General features: G+C 42.7%; 1 protein-coding gene across 2 annotated transcripts in view; it reads left to right on the forward strand.

Annotated features, from left to right (window-relative positions):
- Positions 1 to 17,685, forward strand: part of LOC132243191 (protein mono-ADP-ribosyltransferase PARP14-like) — a 43,652-nt gene that overhangs the window by 6,391 nt on the left and 19,576 nt on the right. For both annotated transcript variants that reach the window (XM_059727445.1, XM_006265883.4), the window contains exons 2-8: positions 3,548 to 3,687; positions 4,267 to 4,306; positions 5,966 to 6,043; positions 7,729 to 7,926; positions 10,972 to 11,232; positions 12,656 to 12,892; positions 14,618 to 16,896. In XM_059727445.1, the coding sequence (XP_059583428.1) occupies positions 3,548 to 3,687; positions 4,267 to 4,306; positions 5,966 to 6,043; positions 7,729 to 7,926; positions 10,972 to 11,232; positions 12,656 to 12,892; positions 14,618 to 16,896 (3,233 nt within the window). The remainder of the gene's footprint in view (positions 1 to 3,547; positions 3,688 to 4,266; positions 4,307 to 5,965; positions 6,044 to 7,728; positions 7,927 to 10,971; positions 11,233 to 12,655; positions 12,893 to 14,617; positions 16,897 to 17,685) is intronic.

Consider the following 17,685-nt stretch of genomic DNA (forward strand, 5'->3'; position numbering starts at 1 on the left):
GGGCCGGGTGTGAGCACCCCCGGGGCGGGGGCCGGGGTCCTCGCACCTCTCTCCAGCCCGGCTCTTGTCGCCCGCCCCGCACCTGCGCTCAGGTGTGTGGCCTGCCTCCACGGATGGCGCGGTTGGTTCATCCGCACTATGTACATAACGTGCGCCCTGACTTCTGGGTGACCGGAGAGTTATAAACCACCCGTCTCCTGGGGCTTCCCCTCTGGAGAGAGCGGGCTTGGCACCACCAGAGAGGGACGAGCCCCACGCGGGGCCCGGGCGGGACGTGCAGGTTTTGGAAGCAATGGGTAACCATCCGCTCCATTGATGCCTGTCGGAGAAGCGCAGAAGTCGGGCGAGAAGGGGCCTTTGACCTGGCCAGCAGCAGGGGCGTCCCTCTCCAAACCACCCAGTACCAGGCTGCCCAGGGCTGGCTGCCGCAAGCACCCCGCGCAGACCCCAGGCCCGCAGGGTGAGGGCTAGGGAGCCCCGGGAGGGAGGCAGCCGGCTCCGCGCGCCCCGTCCTGCTCCCATGCCGGCCCGCTGTGTAACAGAGGTTGGGAACCGCTGTCGTACATAAACTCCAGAGAAACCTGCCCCAGGTAAAGTGAGAGAACCGCAGCAGCCAACATCCCACATCTGTGAAATGTCCGCGTGGGCTCGAGGGATCCTGTGCCACTTGCAATAATTATGTTACTCACATTTTAATGCCTCTTCGGAAAGAAAACTTGCATAATTTTGGGGGCTCCGTGAGGTTGAGGGCCTGGTATAATTATATCCTCATTCCCTTTGCCTCCCCCTCTCTTGTGCTCTTAGTATTAACTGTTCTTTTTCATTTATTTTTGGGGGGGGGCAGGAAGGAAGAGAAATAATTAGTTGAAACGAGTCGGTGGTGTTGGTAGGTACGAGACCAACTCATGCAAAGCAAGAGAGCAGCTGAGTTAGCAAATGCAGCTTGTGATGCTGGGGGAGCCCAGGCCCAGTCCATGCTCTTATCTGCTGCTTTGAGACAGGCGAGCTCCTGCCAGCTGTGGACATTTGGAGACGGTACTTTACTTTTCCCTGCCCTTTGGTCAGGAGTCTCCAGCAGTGCTGCAAAAGAAAAAAAAATTGTGTGTGGTTTGTATCATGTTTTTCCTTCTGGACTTGTCGAAATATTCACAGAAAAAAGAAATTGACTGTAGAGGAAATGGGGGAAAATAACTTTTCCCTGTGCTGTCACATGACCAAACTGAGCAAGCTGAAAAAGTATCAGAGATGTTTCTTTCCCCTTTATCTCCAAATGTTTTGTTGCATCTAAAGTTGGCAGCTGTTGCTGTGCACTGTTAAAATGGTTCCTCCGTCGGGCACCCAGAAGTGGCTAATCCCAGCACCGACATGCAGTGTTTCTTGTATGAGTGTGCCAGCTTATAACTAGGCAGGGGGAGGATCTGTTCTTGCCGGGGCTGGGGGGGATGGGGAGAGAGTGGCAGTGCTTTAGGGGAGGGAGGAAGTAAGGCACTGCATTATTTTTAAAACCAAAATCCTGTTTGTTGCTCAGCTCTGCTCGTTGTTGAGGGTCAGGAACTGGGGTTTCATTTGGCTTCCTGCCTTTTTCCAGCCTCCCCCTTCCCCCTTGCTTGTGCCTTCCTTGCACACGCAGCTCACACACTTGGCAGGCTTCTCTGAGATGTGAGCGACTCCTCTTTGCTCCCTTGTATGTCCAAGTAGGTGCAGTCGCAGCTTGTACCGAGCTTGAGAGGAAGAATGACATAACTGTGATACTCAGTTATTTACTACAAGCATTTTCTCGGTTGCATTTGCAGCTCTTGCCCGCTCTTCCACATATATCTTGTCTATAAGCCTTGTTTTCATTTCCCGCGCGCGCCACATTGAGCGACCCTGCAAATTTTTGGTACTTTTGCAGCATTGAATCTCGCTGCAGAAGGGTGTTTATATTGCACTTCTTTTTTGACTAGGGGCCTTTCATACATCTCTACCACAGTCCTATGAAATCTGTATATGTGACATTACTTTGAGTGAGACTTAATAACAAGTAAATATTAGATGCAGCCTGTGGTCTAAAAATGCTGTACGAAGAAGTTCTAATTTCATGGCATAATCAGTATTTGATAGGGGAGGTGGATTTAACCCCCTAATATGGCTAGGATGATATGGAGGTGTCAGTGCTTCATAGAAGTTCTCTATGATGGAGTGCCCTCCGAAGGACTGATCGTATCCACCTTATGTCCCAGTCCCAATTTTGGTAGTGCCCAGGTAAATGAAGTGTACAGGGGCCCCATGGTGCTGGGTTCTGCTGAAACACATTGCAATAGGTTACATTCCCAGGCTCCAGTGTTTCATGCTTTTACCTACTCCAGTGTTGGGACAGTAGCCAAGGTGAAGATAGTCTAATGTTGCTGGTCTCTTTCTGATATGAACAACAGCTTTTTATATTTTTCCTTGGTGCTTCCCAATTTCTACAGCTGCATAAGTTGAAATATCCAGCTAGAAGCTGCTGTTGAGTAACTCCTCATATGCATCTTCATCGACCCTTCAGAGCCCTGGAGCAGCCTTTAGCAGGGACTGCGTTGGGAGACGGAGGGGGGGACCTAGTGGGCTGTATAAAGCAGGGTTGGGCAAAATGCGGCCCGTGGGGCTGGATGTGGCCTGCCAGGCCATTCTCTCCGGCCTGCGGAGCCCCTAAAAAAAACAAACAACTGATTAATATATATCTGCCCCTGGCTGCCTGGCATGTGGCCCTCGATGGCTTGCCAAAACCCAGTAAGCGGGCCTCCGCCCAAAATAATTGCCCGCCCCTGCTATAAAGGCACTGTAGATAACTCCAGATTAACAGTTTCTGGACCACCTATGAGCTCAGGGGACCAAACTCTCTTCCTGTTCCATTCAGCTCTTTATGTAGGGCTGGATTGGTGCTATAAAAATTTAATACATACTAACAGCAGCAGACTGCTAGGGCATTTGGGGAGGCTGCTTCGATGCACTGGAGTTCCTGCGGTTGCTGCGCTCCAGCAGCCTCCTGCATCTCGTAACAGTGTCCCTGCGCTTAAAAATGGCAGCGGGGATGCTTGAACTAAAGCTCGTTCAAGTGTCCCTACTGCCATTTTTAAGCGCAGGGACGCTGATACAGGAAACGTGGCTGCGCTTTAATTAGAGCGGCTCTCAGAGCCTGTCTAATTAAAGCGTCACCCCTCCCACCCCTAGAGCATGTGTAAAAGTGCTCCTAGATGCCACTGAGATGTCAGGGGGAGGGACCTTGCCACCATCAGAGAGAGCATGATGATGAAGCTCTAACTAGACAGTATGCAAACAAGAAAGAGAAATGGGAGGTAAGGACTGGTACGATTGAATTCAATTTATGAATTTTTTTTTTTTAATTTGGATCTCTTTTTAAGGTTTGTTTCTTTTATTGTTGGCGGTTTTTTTTTCATTGTGAAAATTTTGTGGTTTCTTAAGTGTTCAGTGGGAAAAGGTATGTGGCCCGTTTGAGGCTGTGTAGACATGTAAACTAATGCCTGTTTTAACCATGACTATCATAGTTCTCTTCTTTGTATTTTAGTGAGGCAGCGAGTCCTTAACCAAAAGAACCATGAGATCGAATGCGCAGAGACGGGGAAGTTGCAGCTGGTGGTCAGGCCGCTGGAAACAACGAGCACAACCCAGAAGGAAGAGTCTCAGGAAGAGCCGATCCCGCAGCAGGTAAGTAGTTATGGCATGCCCTCCTCGCCCAGGCCAGATTCCAGAGCTTTTGAAACGGTAGCAGGTGATACTGTATTTACTCGAGTCCAAGATGACCCTGAATTTGTGATGATCCCCAATAATTAGAGCCTATACATGGAAAATGTATAAATGTGCTATAATTTTCCATGTATAACATTTAATTATTGGAGGGCTGTCTTAAATTCATTCCCCTTGCTGCTGCAGTAGGGAAAGCAGTAGCAGGGAGGGCAAGCAGTGGAAGGCAGGAGATGAGGGGGCAGGCAGTGGGGCTTGACCCCTGATGCTTGCCCCCCCACACCTTGCCCTCTGCTGCTTATCTGCCCCCGCACCACTGCGGGGGACAGTTTGCAGGGTGAGGAGACACAAGAGGGTGGCAGGGTGGAAAAAGGAGGTGGAGAGAAGTTGAGGCTGCAGTGGGCAGGTGGGGAGGAGCTGAGGCCACGGGCAGAGAGCATTTTTCTGCCTTCCACCAGCTTATGCTTGTTAAATGGGGAAAATACCTCATCTTGGAATTGAGTAAATATGGTATTTTTAATGGGTTAATTGTTCTGGTTTCAGGAGCCAGTGCCGGAGCCAGCCAGCACATTCCAAGAGCCAGGTAATTTTTTGTTTGAAACCATGAACCACATTAAATACATCAGATTTGTTTTTATAAAATAAAATCTAGGTGCTGGTTTGTGCAATAAAGCTGCTGTGCTATGTGAAGGGCTGACCTATGGGTCTCAAAGATTACAACTCATAGTAAGCAAGATAAATTTCTCCACTGTCTCTTGGTTCTTGTCCCAGTCTAGCAGCTATTAAGTTGATGAGAAAATTGGAAATGTGAAAGAGCCTTTTGTAGAGACCTATTTTTCACACCTGGATTTGGATTCTGGTGGCATAGGGTTATCCAGAACAGCAGTCAACTTAAGTGAGGAATATTCTGGATCTGACTGCTGAGTAGTTATTTCATGTTGCAAGCTGCTGTCCGGGTGCAACATCTCTGGGTCTGGCTATTTTCATTCATAGATTTCATAGACATGAGGGCTGGAAGGGACCTCAGAAGATCATCGAGTCCAGCCCCCTGCCCAGGGGCAGGAAGTCAGCTGGGGTCATAGGATCCCAGCAAGATAAACATCCAAATTTCTCTTGAAGGCGTTCAAAGTGGGTATTCAAGGCAACACTTCAGAGATACTCAAGCTAGCTTTGTCTGTGCTAGTTCTGGAACTGGAAGCAGCAGACCTGTGTTAGTGTAGCACTGTGTCCAGACTACTTTAAGGAAGACTTAAGAAACTGAGGCCAGTGCATCATTAATATGGCTATGCTGCTGGCTCCAGATATAGCACAGCCAGAGCTAACGCATCTCGGCACAACATGCAGTGCTTTGCATCAACACATCCATAAAGTCCTTGTCCAGAAAAGGACTGAAGTCCCCACCACATTTTCCTTAATTATTATTGAACTCCAGAAAACTCATGCTTAATTGATAACACAAATTGCTTTAATCAAACCTGGTAATTGAGTGAAAAAAACATTTTTTTTTTTTTTTTTTTTTTTTTTTTTTTTTTTGCTATGACTCTTGGTACAGGGCTTTTAGTTCAAACAAAACTAAGGTTCTCCTTTCCTATTAGTTGACCATAGCCTAGCACTGCATTATCCTGCTTGAGAACTCCTTATTTGTGCAATAAAGGCTCTTCACGTGAGAAAATAGGTGGTTAGACCAGCGCAGTCTGATAGCCTTAGTCGTTGACTTTGTCTTAAATTACTATTACAAGTATTCTTGCTGCAGTACCAGTTGAAGTTCTTGGGCAGAATCAGGACCACACTGTACTAAGCATTAATCAAGCACATTAGGGGCATAAGCCTCAAAGTTGCTTCTTACCGGAGGAAGCTTGTCTCTGAGATCTGTTGTTCAACAGTTTCTTTTCTAGAAGCAAGTGTTCACTTCAAAGTGCTGTAATGCATTGGGAAGGCTGATCTATGTTTCAGGAAAAATTACAGATGGACACATTCTAATGGTTTTCTGTGTTCTAGCTTATTTTTAATATAATGCCTCTTAATCTTTAAGCTTGTTCAACATGTTTGAATGATACCATGCCTGGGTTGAAATAAATACATACTACAAAGTATGAATTTTTTTTTTTTTTAAAGGTACGTGTTGTCAAAGGTAACACAATCAAGCTAGATGAATTTGTAGCTGTAAAAATAGTGGGGGGTTTTTACCTGCAGTAAGCAACAATATTTCGTGTTTTTTGTTTTGTTTTGTTTTTCCTTCCAGTTCATGAATCCGAAGCATTTGTTCCAGCCCCTAGTGCTGATGGGAATTCTGTGTGCGTAGAGCAAGAGCAGAAGCCAGGTATATTTGCAACTTGTTAACTGCAGGCAGTCTCAAATTCAACAAGCCTATGTGCTAGCTTACCTTTTTGTAGTTAAGCTTTCTCTATTGCTACCTGTATTACAGGTGATCTAGTAGGTTGGCTATTGATAAAAGAAGCAAGAAATGGATCTACAACATGACCATGTATTAGTTGTACCCCAAAACACAAAAATAGACTTATCCTAAAGTCTATCTGGCTATGAATGGTGATGCAACATGGATTCTTACCTATATCAACTGGAGATTCTCAAGAAGGGCGTAGAGGATGGCATGAAGAATGGTAGCAAGTCTTCTCTTATATGCCAAGTTCTTCAAATTCCTCTCAAATCTACACCCTATATTTATAGACAGCTCGTTTTGATAGTCTAATAAATATTCTCTGGTTGGCTTTATTGATAGTTTCCGTTTTGCTGAAACTTTTGGACCCAAACTGAATCGGGCCAGTTCTTTTATGGACTAGGAAGGTGTCAATTAGTAGGGATTTGCATCCTTGTGAAAGTTCCAGTTCTGGAAGGGAGGGTTAGGCAACTTATTTGGCCTAATAAAATATATCGCATCTATCCAAAGAACCTTGCCTGCCTACAACTTCCCAACAAACATGAACACACACCTCTTCTTACAAAACTGTATTTGGCACATGTGGGTACAGTAACCACTACTGTTAACATTTTTAAGCTAGAGCTATGCTATACTATATTTTGAATATCTGTTTTAAGGTGTTCTTCTATAATGTCACTATCCAGGCCTTGTGCTTTGTTTAATTTGGTTTATTGGTTTATCCGGATGTGTTGATTGTTTCCTTTACTTTGCTGACCAGGCTAGTTGTACTATCTATAAAGGGTGCACTTTGCAGTCACTTGGAAACAGGCTCTGGGGCCTTCGTTTTAGGCAGATTTATGCAGCTTGAGCTTGGCTCTTTGTAAATGGCCAAGTTTGGCCACACTGCACAGATACCACTTAGTGCTACTGCCTAGGCAGCACTACCAGTGTTAGTAATATTGTAGGGGTGTACTTGGTAGCCGTGTTGGTCTGAGACAAAAAGACATACAAAACACTAGACCTCTTGGTTCCAAAATGATACCTTTTATTAGACCAACTGGAAAATGGCAATAAAATGTATGCATTTTCAGGACTCCATCCTGTGCCACTCAAAATTGGGCTAGATGTCACAGTGATAAAACCCAATTAACTGCCAGCAGCCCATCTGCCTGAGAGGTCCCACCAGTGTGCCCACTGTTGGAACTGTGCTGGTGATAATGATGGGAAACAAGGGCAAATGAAATCAAAGCCCGACCAGTGGTTCCCCTTTGTCAAGGCTGAGTCAAACTGACTAGGCCTTGTGAAAAGTCCCTGCCTCTGCAGTCCCAGTTGTGTACAGAAACCGAGACCTTGTTTCTCGTACTATTGTTCCCAAATCTTCCCATGCCAGTACAATTGAATTTTCCTTTCTTTTTAAAAAAAAAAACCCTAAAAAAACCCCCCCAAAAACTCTTTTAAATAAAACTGAGATGTCATTTTAGGAACAAATCTCTATTCCTTATTTTTCTTCTCCCCTTGTTTTTTTGCTGGTGAACTTAGTATAAACTTCTTAGAAGGAGAGGGGAGCACCTAACTCTGGTTATTTAAATTTTTTATTGGACTTCCCATCTTTGATTTTTTTTCAGATCCTTCAGGGAAATTTGGAGGAGAGATGACGTCCTCTAAGGAATTCGCTGTGGTCGTCACAACTGCCACTGGGGAGGACATTGAAGATGATCTCTTAGAAATGTACTTTGAAAATAAAAAGCGGTCAGGTGGAGGACCCATCAAGTCCTATGTCAGAGACGAGCAACAAATTTTCATCACCTTTGAAAAGGAAGAAGGTACGATATTGTGGTGGTTCTCAAAAGTAGGCTACTGTTGGTGCAAAGCTCACCATACCCTGGAAATCCCATACTGTTTCTGTAGGACTAGGTGTGATCAGAGTACTGTTTTCCCACCCCCAGACCCATGCACACAGTGTGCATCACCCACAGTGCTGCACTGGAGATGTTGCAGGTTTCACACCAGCTCTGAATATAGTAGCGCAAGTGGGGAATGCTGGGATAAATTGCTATATCCATGCTTACGAAGATCTAGTGCAGGATATCTATTATAGAAGGAGCATAGTGGAGCAACAGGCTTTATTCCAGTTCAGTACCTGGGATCGGGGGCTGCATTGTGCTTTGGCTGCAGACTGGGTGCAAATTTTACCCCATGCTTTTTACCTTGCGCAGATTCCATTTTTCCAGAAGCTGGGAAAGGGAGTAAATCCCATGGTATTGCAGAAAAGAGAAACGCTAATGCTATTTTTCAAAATTCTGGTTGCACCAAGTCTATCATGGCACTGTGGGCAGGATAAGCTTTGCCAGCTGCCTAAGGAAATGCTTTGCTAAAAGTTCTGGATATGGGTGGCCATATTTCCAGTTAGGGTGGTGTAGGGTGCCAGGGTCAACAGAAAATGGAAAAAGGCTATTCCTGGACTGAGATGGCTTCCTTGTTGGATTAGATTAGAGTTCGGTTTATACTGAGATATTGACTGTAGAACTATTTAGCTGAGAATAAAGAACCTCAACCAAATTCAGAAGAAAGGAGTACAAGCAAAACTACCCTCAGGCTAAATTATCTTTAATTAAGTTCCATTTGAGAGGACACTTCACAATTATCCTCAGTGCCGAGGTCTTACACCGGAAAACCCAGAACATTTATGACACCTAGCTTCTGAGAGTAACCAGAAACTCCCGAATCATAGTTTGACCCTCCTGTGTGAGAGAAGGGGTTGAGGGCAGAGAGGATGATTTAAGATGAAGTGTACAAATCTTTGTGGCCGGCATCTGTGGCACAACTGTTCTGCAGAATCACTGAACTGTATTCAGAAACCAAGGTTTATTGAGACTTGCAGACCGTCAGTGGAAAAGAAAACCCAGGCTTCAGGATACTCACCTGCAACATAAAAACCACCATTTTGATTGAAGTCTCACTTTTTTTCTCATTTTGTTAGGGTAGTATTCAAGGGCACCTCCAGATTTTTCTTCTTGGCTTTTAGTCAAAGTGAGAAGTAGAGATTATTCTGCTGTCCTCTTCTGACCATCATGTAGCTTCCAGCTGCCTAAGTTTAACTGAGCTCGCTAATGTTCAGCTTCATGAAGCTCCACGCAGCCTGCTGTACTTGCCTTCCTCCAATGTCAATGCCACTGGAGGAAGTTAGGAAAGCAACAGAGAAGACCAGAAAACTTAAACTAAGAGACAAGAAGAGAAGTGATCAGGGAAGCAGGTCAAGATGAAAGAGTGCTGTTAGGGGTGAGCATAGCTCCATGTGGCATAAGACAAAGGCTCTCAGGAATAACTTCATTAGATAAGATTTGCTTGACTGTGTGGGCAGGCCAGATTTGAGTGCACCCGACCTTGAAAGCTTAGCAGTCTATGGTCTGAGTGTTTGAAAACCCAGGTGCTATAGCTATAAGCCAGGCAGTTGTGTTCACCAAATGTTTGGTCACTGTTTAATAAAAGTCATATCAGCGGCAACAATAGATCTGACCTTCTACTGAACTGACAGGCAAGACGAAGGGAAAGAGTTTGCTTGACTGTTTCAGTAGCATTTTCATGGGGAACTATTTAGCCAGTTAAAAATGAATTTTAAGTGACTTCAGGTCTTACACAGGCCCCTAACTTTATTTGTAGCTTGATGGTTATACTTTTCTTTTGGCTAAAGTGTTTTTTCCTGCTATGTTACCTTAGCAAGCAAGAGAAACAGGCTGACTATTCAGTGGAAATGGTGTAGTTTTACTCTATACAAAGTGCTGTCAAATGCATAACATTAATGGACAGAAATAATGTGTTTTTCCAGTCTTGCTGATAGTGATTTTTAGATGTTAATTTTATAATAATAGTGGAAAGAAATGTTTCCGGCAGCAATGTGATATTTGAGCTTAGAGCTCAGGTCCAACAAAGCACTCTGAGAAGCTAAAGCATTTCAAAGTTAGGTACCCATTTCCCATTTGTATCCATGGGATATGAACACCTGCTTCACTGATCCTTCTGTGAGAATCCTAGCCTAAGTAACTAGTTTAAGTTTAATGGGACTATATTTGCATATGTGCCTTGCTGAATGGTTTCCTAAATAAAAATATATTTAATATATTTTGGTAGAAATTTAAGCTAATTGATTAGTCCTTGCTGATCTTTCATTCACATACTTCTCAAGAGCACTGTATTAGGGTCTAGACGGACCATTTGTTGTATACTGAGATAATCAGCCTTTATACCAGGTGTTTGGGGGTGTGAGGAGGGGAGAGAGTGAACATGATACTGGCCTAACTGCTCAATTTTGTCTCAAATTACCTCTGAAAGAATCTGAGATTAAAACTACACCTGGTCTAAGTTGTATTGATATAGGTGTTGTTTGTATGTCGCTTATCCAGGGTAGTAATTTGTTCATAGCAAACAGGCTATTATCAGGTGTCCTACCACCTAGTTGCAAAGATGTGTAATAGCTTCTAGCCTTGTCCAGCTATCCCTCTCTACTGTATATTCTTACATACAGCATGTACCTTTTCCCGCAAAATAAGCCCCTCAAAATTGGGGTGTGTGTATTAAGTGGGGATGCTGACTTTCTCCCCTTGACCCTTGAGGACTAATTGGCACTAGTAATGTAACTGGTAACATATGCTGCTGCAGGTTCAAGTTATTCTGGATAACAGAATAATTTTTAACCTAATTCCTACTTCTGGCATTTATAATGTTTCCATTTCTTCCATAACAAAAGAAAGTACAAATCGACTTAGACCTTAAAAATATATCGGGGCTTACTTAACATTAATACTTGTAGTTACTTAGAACTAGTTATATAATGGTGATCTCTATGTGTATGTGTATTTCTGGGGAACTAGATGCTCAAGACATCTTGCGACGAAAGAATCACTCGGTAAAGAAAATTGCGCTTTATGTGAAACCAGCCCAAGTGGAGGATATTCAAAAAGTCCTGTCTTCATCCTTGGTTGTGCTAAAAAACGTACAGGAGACCACAAAAGAATGTGTGTTAACGCTACTGGTGGAGAATATCAGTGGCTTATCAGTAGATGATGACGACTTCAGTGTGGAAATAATACCTGAAATAAATGCTGCTGTAATCACATTTATCAAGACTATTGGTAAGGAGGAATGTATGCCATGTATGTCTTTCATCTGAGATGTTAAAGGGGGATCATTCAACTAATGTGCCAGCTTAGCTAGAAAATGAGAAGGTGATGTTATGTCAAAGGTTTCAGATGTAGCCTGATCTCTCCTCATTGCAAATCAGGGTAACTCCACTAAAGTCAGTGAAGCTACACTAGGTCAGTCTGAGGGAGAAAGGAGTTGGACCCAGCGTATATATAGTGACCATAGCTGGGACAATAACCATCTCTAAATTTTATAGGCTCGGCTACAGAAGTGCTGGGCAGTTGGCAGTGAACTATTGCAAGTGATGCATATGTTTTACACTTGGTAAATTAAAATTACGGGCCATTATTTTGTGGTGTATACTGCACCAAATATAATTTCCCAAGGGCTACATCCATTTTTTTTTCCCCCACTTAAGTCGATGGTAGCTTTGCATCTGGCCTCTAATGGCACAGTATTTGTCCCTAAACAAATAAAATGTTTGCTAGAAGGTAGTCACTTCAAATCTATATAACACCCCAATAGTTTATGACTATATAGCAGGCAACCTACACTATGCATTTTGTTTTTCTTTAAGCCCATTTTGTAGTTTGTTCTCATTTATACGTGTCCTTCATCAGTATAGTATAATAATGTACATTATAACTATTCCGGATGACCAGCTGTCTCTCATTCCACTTCAGTGAGAAGTGTGAACTTGTTCTGAGCAAAAGCTGTGATTATTATTAACGAATTAGATGCAGTGGCATGGGAAACCACGACCATTGTCAGCAAATAGCTTTGAGAGGGAGCATGATCTGTAGGTCTTAGTGTCCAGGTAAAAGTCCAGAATGGCTCTAGTTCTTTATTCCTGGCTCTGACAACAATTCCTCCTTTAGTCCTGGGTAGGTGTTGTCACGCATTTGTGACACTGCAGTATTTGCCACACAAGTAAAATCTGCTCACCTTCCTCTTTACCATGAAAGCTAATGGTATTTTACTTGTTTGATGGAGGGAGACTATTCTAGGCAAGTGGAAAACATTGTATTTTCCAAATCCAGTGTAGGTTGGAATAACTTTGCATAAAACTTCAGGCAGGCCAAACTGATGGCTTCTAGGATTAAACCAGACTGGAAGCCAAACAGACTTGGGTAGCTCTTGTTAAGAGGTTACCCTGAAATCCCCAGTGTCATAGGCACAAAGCAAGCTATTGTGGTTGAACACTGGGTGTGTACGAGGGCACACGAACTGAATGAGCACAAACCCTTTATTTGGCCCTGTTGTTGCTGCTGAAGTGACAGACTGGAATAATAATACGAAAAAAAGGGCATGTAATACAACATTTTGGTCCATCTCTGCTGCATAGCATTTGTGTTGGTTTTCTGATCCGTGAAAAACAAGTTCTCCAGATAATCATTCATGTTTTGTTTCTAGATATTGAGAAATTTGTTGAAACATTCAATGAGAACCACAGGGCAAAGCAGCAAAGAATTAAAGCAGGTCATCTGGAGGAGACCAATATGATTAAGATTGAAAACTTACCACCTAATATATCATCTGATTATATAAGTATTTATTTTGAAAATAAGAAAAATGGAGGTGTACAAGTGTCTGATGTTCAACAACTCCCCGAAGATAATGCAGCTCTCGTCACCTTCCGTGACTCCGAGGGTAATGTACAAACGTGTAACATTTTGTTTCATCTCCAGGTGTAAAGAGCAACATGCAAACAGAATAGGTACTTAAGAATGGCAACTTTACTCCGTGAAAAGGGTAACCATTCTGGTTTGGCAGCAGACTGGCTGGGAGCTGGATGTATATAATATGTAGGCTCTTGCTTCATTCCACCTACAATAGATAATTAGCCTGCGTTCCTTGCTGTAGCATCTGAGTTCCCCACAATTATGAAGATGAGAGGAGGAGGAGGAGAGAGTGTCATGCTTTTTGTCTAGCTTTGGCATTGGACTTCATATAAAATATATTAGCAACATAGTTTTATGCCAAATGAGGATCTTGTCTCCCTCCTAAAGGAAAGACTAGCAAGATTTAGCTCTAAGAAGTTAAAAAAAAAAATAAAAAAAAATTGAACAACATCTGTTTGAAATGCACAACAATTTCTGTGTTAAAATTCCATGTGAAACATTGCATTGTAATTGTGCAGGTCCACCTAAAATCTCATTCCCATAAATCAATTTTTGCTTGAAAAAGCTGAATACAATGCGTCACGTCTGACATATCTGTCATTTAAGGGACTTATGTCAGTTGAACCTGTTGTAAATGGAATCGGTAATTGGCCAGCAGTTGACGCCACAATATGAATGAAAAGGCAGAAAGGACCCGACAGTAGAATTTCTTCTACTTTTCTGAAAGAAATGACACACTAAATTTGCTTACTTCAAGAATAAGTATTTATTACTGTTCTTAATTCAGGCTAGCATCCTGGCTTGTTAAGCAGTGGACATATTTAAAGCACTGTAGGAATTAATGGCTCTCTCTCAAAATTCAAGGATGTAGCAAGTAGGGTTGCATTGGGCTGGCCTGGGTCTAGCACTGTTCAATCCTTTCATTGATGTCTTGTATAATGGAAGTGGTAAGTGCATTTATTAAATTTAGATACAGGTTGCAAGCACTTTGCAGGGCAGGATTAGAATAAAAAATTATCTTGAGAAATGGGGAAAATGGCTTGGAAGAGGTGAATTTCCACAAGGACAAATGCAGTGCACAGCTGCAAAATGCAACATGAGAACACCTGGCTAGAAAGAAGCTCTCTACGGAAAGATCTAGGGGTCAGAGAAGATCTAATAGAACATGAATCAACAGGGTTATATGGTTGTGGGGAAAAAGCCAACACCTCAGTGTGATGTCTAAATATATCTAGAAGCCATGACCTATGAGGAGAGGTTGAAAGAACTGAGTTTTTGTCTAGAGAAGAGAAGACTGAAGGGAGATGTCACTCTACTTGGGGTCAGGACACGTAATGGGCTTAAATTGTCACAAGAGAGATTTAGGTTGGGTATCAGGAAGAATGCATCAGGTAAGCTCTTGAATCTATATTGCTGAAGGCTGTTTGTTTTAAGAGCAAGTTAGACATATGACAGAAACGGCTTCCGAAGAGTTGATCCTGCCTTGGGACAGGTGGATGAACTAGATAAACTCTTGAGGTCTCTTCTTCCCTGGCTTTTATGATTTTGCAATGTATGAAGTCCTCCAGGGTACATAGAAAAAAAGGTAGCATTTCAGTGATGCAAAAGTGCTTGACAAACAGACGGGCAGATACTCCTATCAAATAAACAGAAATGCAGTAATTCAAGGGTTCAGATTAAAAAAAAAAAAAAAAAAAAGCAGGAAGTCTGTAAACTTAAATGGATACAATTAATTTTTTCTTTTTCTTTTTAGATGTAAACACTGTCTTAAGAAAGCAGCATTCACTCAACCAAGTTCCAATTTCAGTATATCCTTACCACAGCTCACTGGGCACAGCTCTATATGGAAAGGAAGGGCCACCAATAAAAAAACCAGAACCAATCAAAATGTCTCTGAACCCTCATATCTGGAAGTTTTTGCAGGGGGATCAGAAGCTAATCCAAAAAATAAATCGCAATATGGCAGATTGCAACTGTGACATAACATGGCCACTACCCAATTGTGGAAATCCCCAAATTGTGCTGTCTTTCTCCAATGCTTTGTCCAGCCACAAAAGATTAATGGCTCAGGTGATCAAGACATGGAATAAAGATGTTTCTGCAAAGTTTTCAAGTAGCATATCAGAGTACAAGACCGCTGAATATAAAATAAGTTCAGAGGTGTGGGAAGCCATTAGAAACAGTGTGAAGAGGGATCAGGTCTTGATCATACCTGACATTTCCAAGGAGATGGTTGTCTTAGTAGGTGGCAAAGAGATTATGAAAGACACAGAGCCAGAAATGAGCTTGCTAATAGAAAAGGCCACTAAAAAGATAGAAAGAGAAAAGAATGTTACTGAAGAAAAGGTGTCCATTGCCTCAGGAGAGTATGCAGTTTTAAACACTTCTAGACTTGAAGATGTTTATAAGGAGTATCCATCCATGAAGATAACTTATGATCCTTCGTCAAAGAAGCTGAGCCTGTTTGGTGTGGCTGAAGATGTTTATAAAATCAAAGGTGAAATACTGGAAAAGGTGCACGGCCTGGAAAAGAAAGCAATCCCTATGCATCCGTACATTTGCCAGTTCCTACAGCACGTAGATAATGAAGCCGTCTCACGGAGCTTATTTGTGTCAAATCAAATTAGTGCCTTTTATGAGCTTGATGATGAAGTCCTAATGCTGATAGGAGCATCTCCTGAAGCACTGCAAAAAGCAGAAGAAGTAATGGTGAGGAATTTGGCCTATAAATGCATTGAGCTGGAGGATCAGTCAGTCCTCAGAAAGCAAGAATGGCGGGACCTCACTAACCATTTGTACAGAGCACACAACTGTTCGAAGGAAAACCTAATAATTGATGAGATGGAGAATCAGATCGTTATTGCTGGTTATTTTAGAGAGGTTGAAGAAGCCTATCAGCAACTGCATGATTTTTTAGATAGAAATATCCAAGTACAAAAGATCATCAGAGCGAAGTGTGTGGCAGTTGTAATGTTTTTAAAGGAACGGAAGTCCAGTGTGTGCCTGGAGTTAGAAAAAAAACACGTGAAAATTGAATTTGGCACGCAGGCTTCACGCAAGAGCATTTCCCTGAGTGGAACGAAAGTGGAGGTGCTGAAAGCAGTGACGATGCTCGAACAAATTCTGTCTACATTGCATTCGAAAAACGTATTAATCGATAAACCAGGGGCCAGGCAGTTTTTCAAAGACTCTGAATTCTTATATAGTGGTGGGGTGGAGCAAAAATTTAAGTGTCTGATCAGGCTTCAAGAAGAGGGAGAAGAATGTGAAAAAGATGACAAAGTTAGTAACGTTTATAAGCAATCAAGTGGGACCTGTTGGACCAAATCCCTGCTAAATGGGGTGCTGGTGGCAGTTTATAGAGGTGACTTGTGCAGTCATCCCGTCGACGTTATAGTGAATGCATCAAACGAAGACTTAAAGCACATTGGTGGCCTTGCCAGGACACTTTTAGCAGCCTCAGGCCCAGAACTCCAGACAGAATGTGACCACTTTGTGAGACAGCACGGGCGTTTGCAACCTGGGCATGCAGTTATTACAAAGCCTGGGAAACTCCCTTGCAAACAGGTGGTGCACGCTGTTGGTCCCAGGTGGAAGCAGAATGAAGCAGAAATGTGTGTGGAGCTTTTGAAAAAAGTAGTTAAGGAAAGTCTAAAACTCGCTGAAACGTACAATCATCGTTCCATTGCACTCCCTGCAATAAGCTCGGGGCTCTTTGGATTCCCGTTAAAGTTGTGCGCACTTTCAATCGCAACATCCATTAAGGAAGCCTTGGAAGATTCCACAGGCGACAGCTGTTTGAAAGAGATTCATCTCGTGGACACTGATGAGAAGACCGTCAAGGCTCTCATTGATGCTTTGGAAGAAGTGTCAGGAGAGATGTCATCCCCATCCTATTCATCAGCTCAGTCTGCAGCAGATTCCCAGCCCTCAAAAGCTAGAAACACTAAAGACAGAGAGCATTGCCAAATAGTATCTACAGCTGAAGGTCTGAACATCAGGCTGTTGACAGGAGGCATTGAAGATGCAACAGTAAGTGTTTTAATTTATCAGCTGTTTATCTAGCATGGTTCAAGTTTTTTTGTTTTCAGATGTAAAAATAATAAAAAGACACATTATTTCATTTTTAATTATAAATAATATGTCTACGTTATGATTTATAACTGCCTGAGCCACTGTTTTACATGTTAAAATAGATGGATTTAGTCTTTAGTCAAACCGCATTTAGTCTTTGTGCTGTTCTTTCATATATAGAGATGGGCAGACGCATGATGGATAGAACTAATTTATCTCGCTTTTGGAGAGATTTGGGTTAAGCCCTCTGTTCCATTGCTTGATGTGGCTTTATCTGTGTTCAACAATTCCCTTTGTGTAATAAACTAAAACCAATGGTTAAAACAGCAGTACTGCAGCTCTTAAGTTAGCTGTTGTCCTCCTCTGTTCTCACTGTCTCTTGTAAGACTACCTACCTCTTATTCTTTAGAGGGAGGGTCTATACAGACCTGTTGGCCGGTGAAAGGAAACTCTTTTTAACTGTGATATACAATAGTCCTTGTACAGGAGATGAGGTGTTGTCATGACTTGTGCTGACCCTAGGTGAGCTAGAAGGAACCCTTTGTATTTCCCTCTCCTCCATTTTTTCAGTTTAATGCCTCTCCTTTCTTTTTTCCTCTCCTTAACTCTTCCTCCACTTCCGTTTCCTTTCTCCTTGTCTTTCCCCCTATCTGCATTCATGCAGTAGCTCCCTTTTCATAATGCAGGCTGAAACTCACTGCTGCCTTATGTCAGTTCTGCTGATGAGAGAGAAGTCTGGACAAGAAA

The sequence above is a fragment of the Alligator mississippiensis genome, chromosome 4 (assembly GCF_030867095.1).
Source record: "Alligator mississippiensis isolate rAllMis1 chromosome 4, rAllMis1, whole genome shotgun sequence".
In the NCBI taxonomy this organism is placed as follows: Eukaryota; Metazoa; Chordata; order Crocodylia; family Alligatoridae; genus Alligator; species Alligator mississippiensis.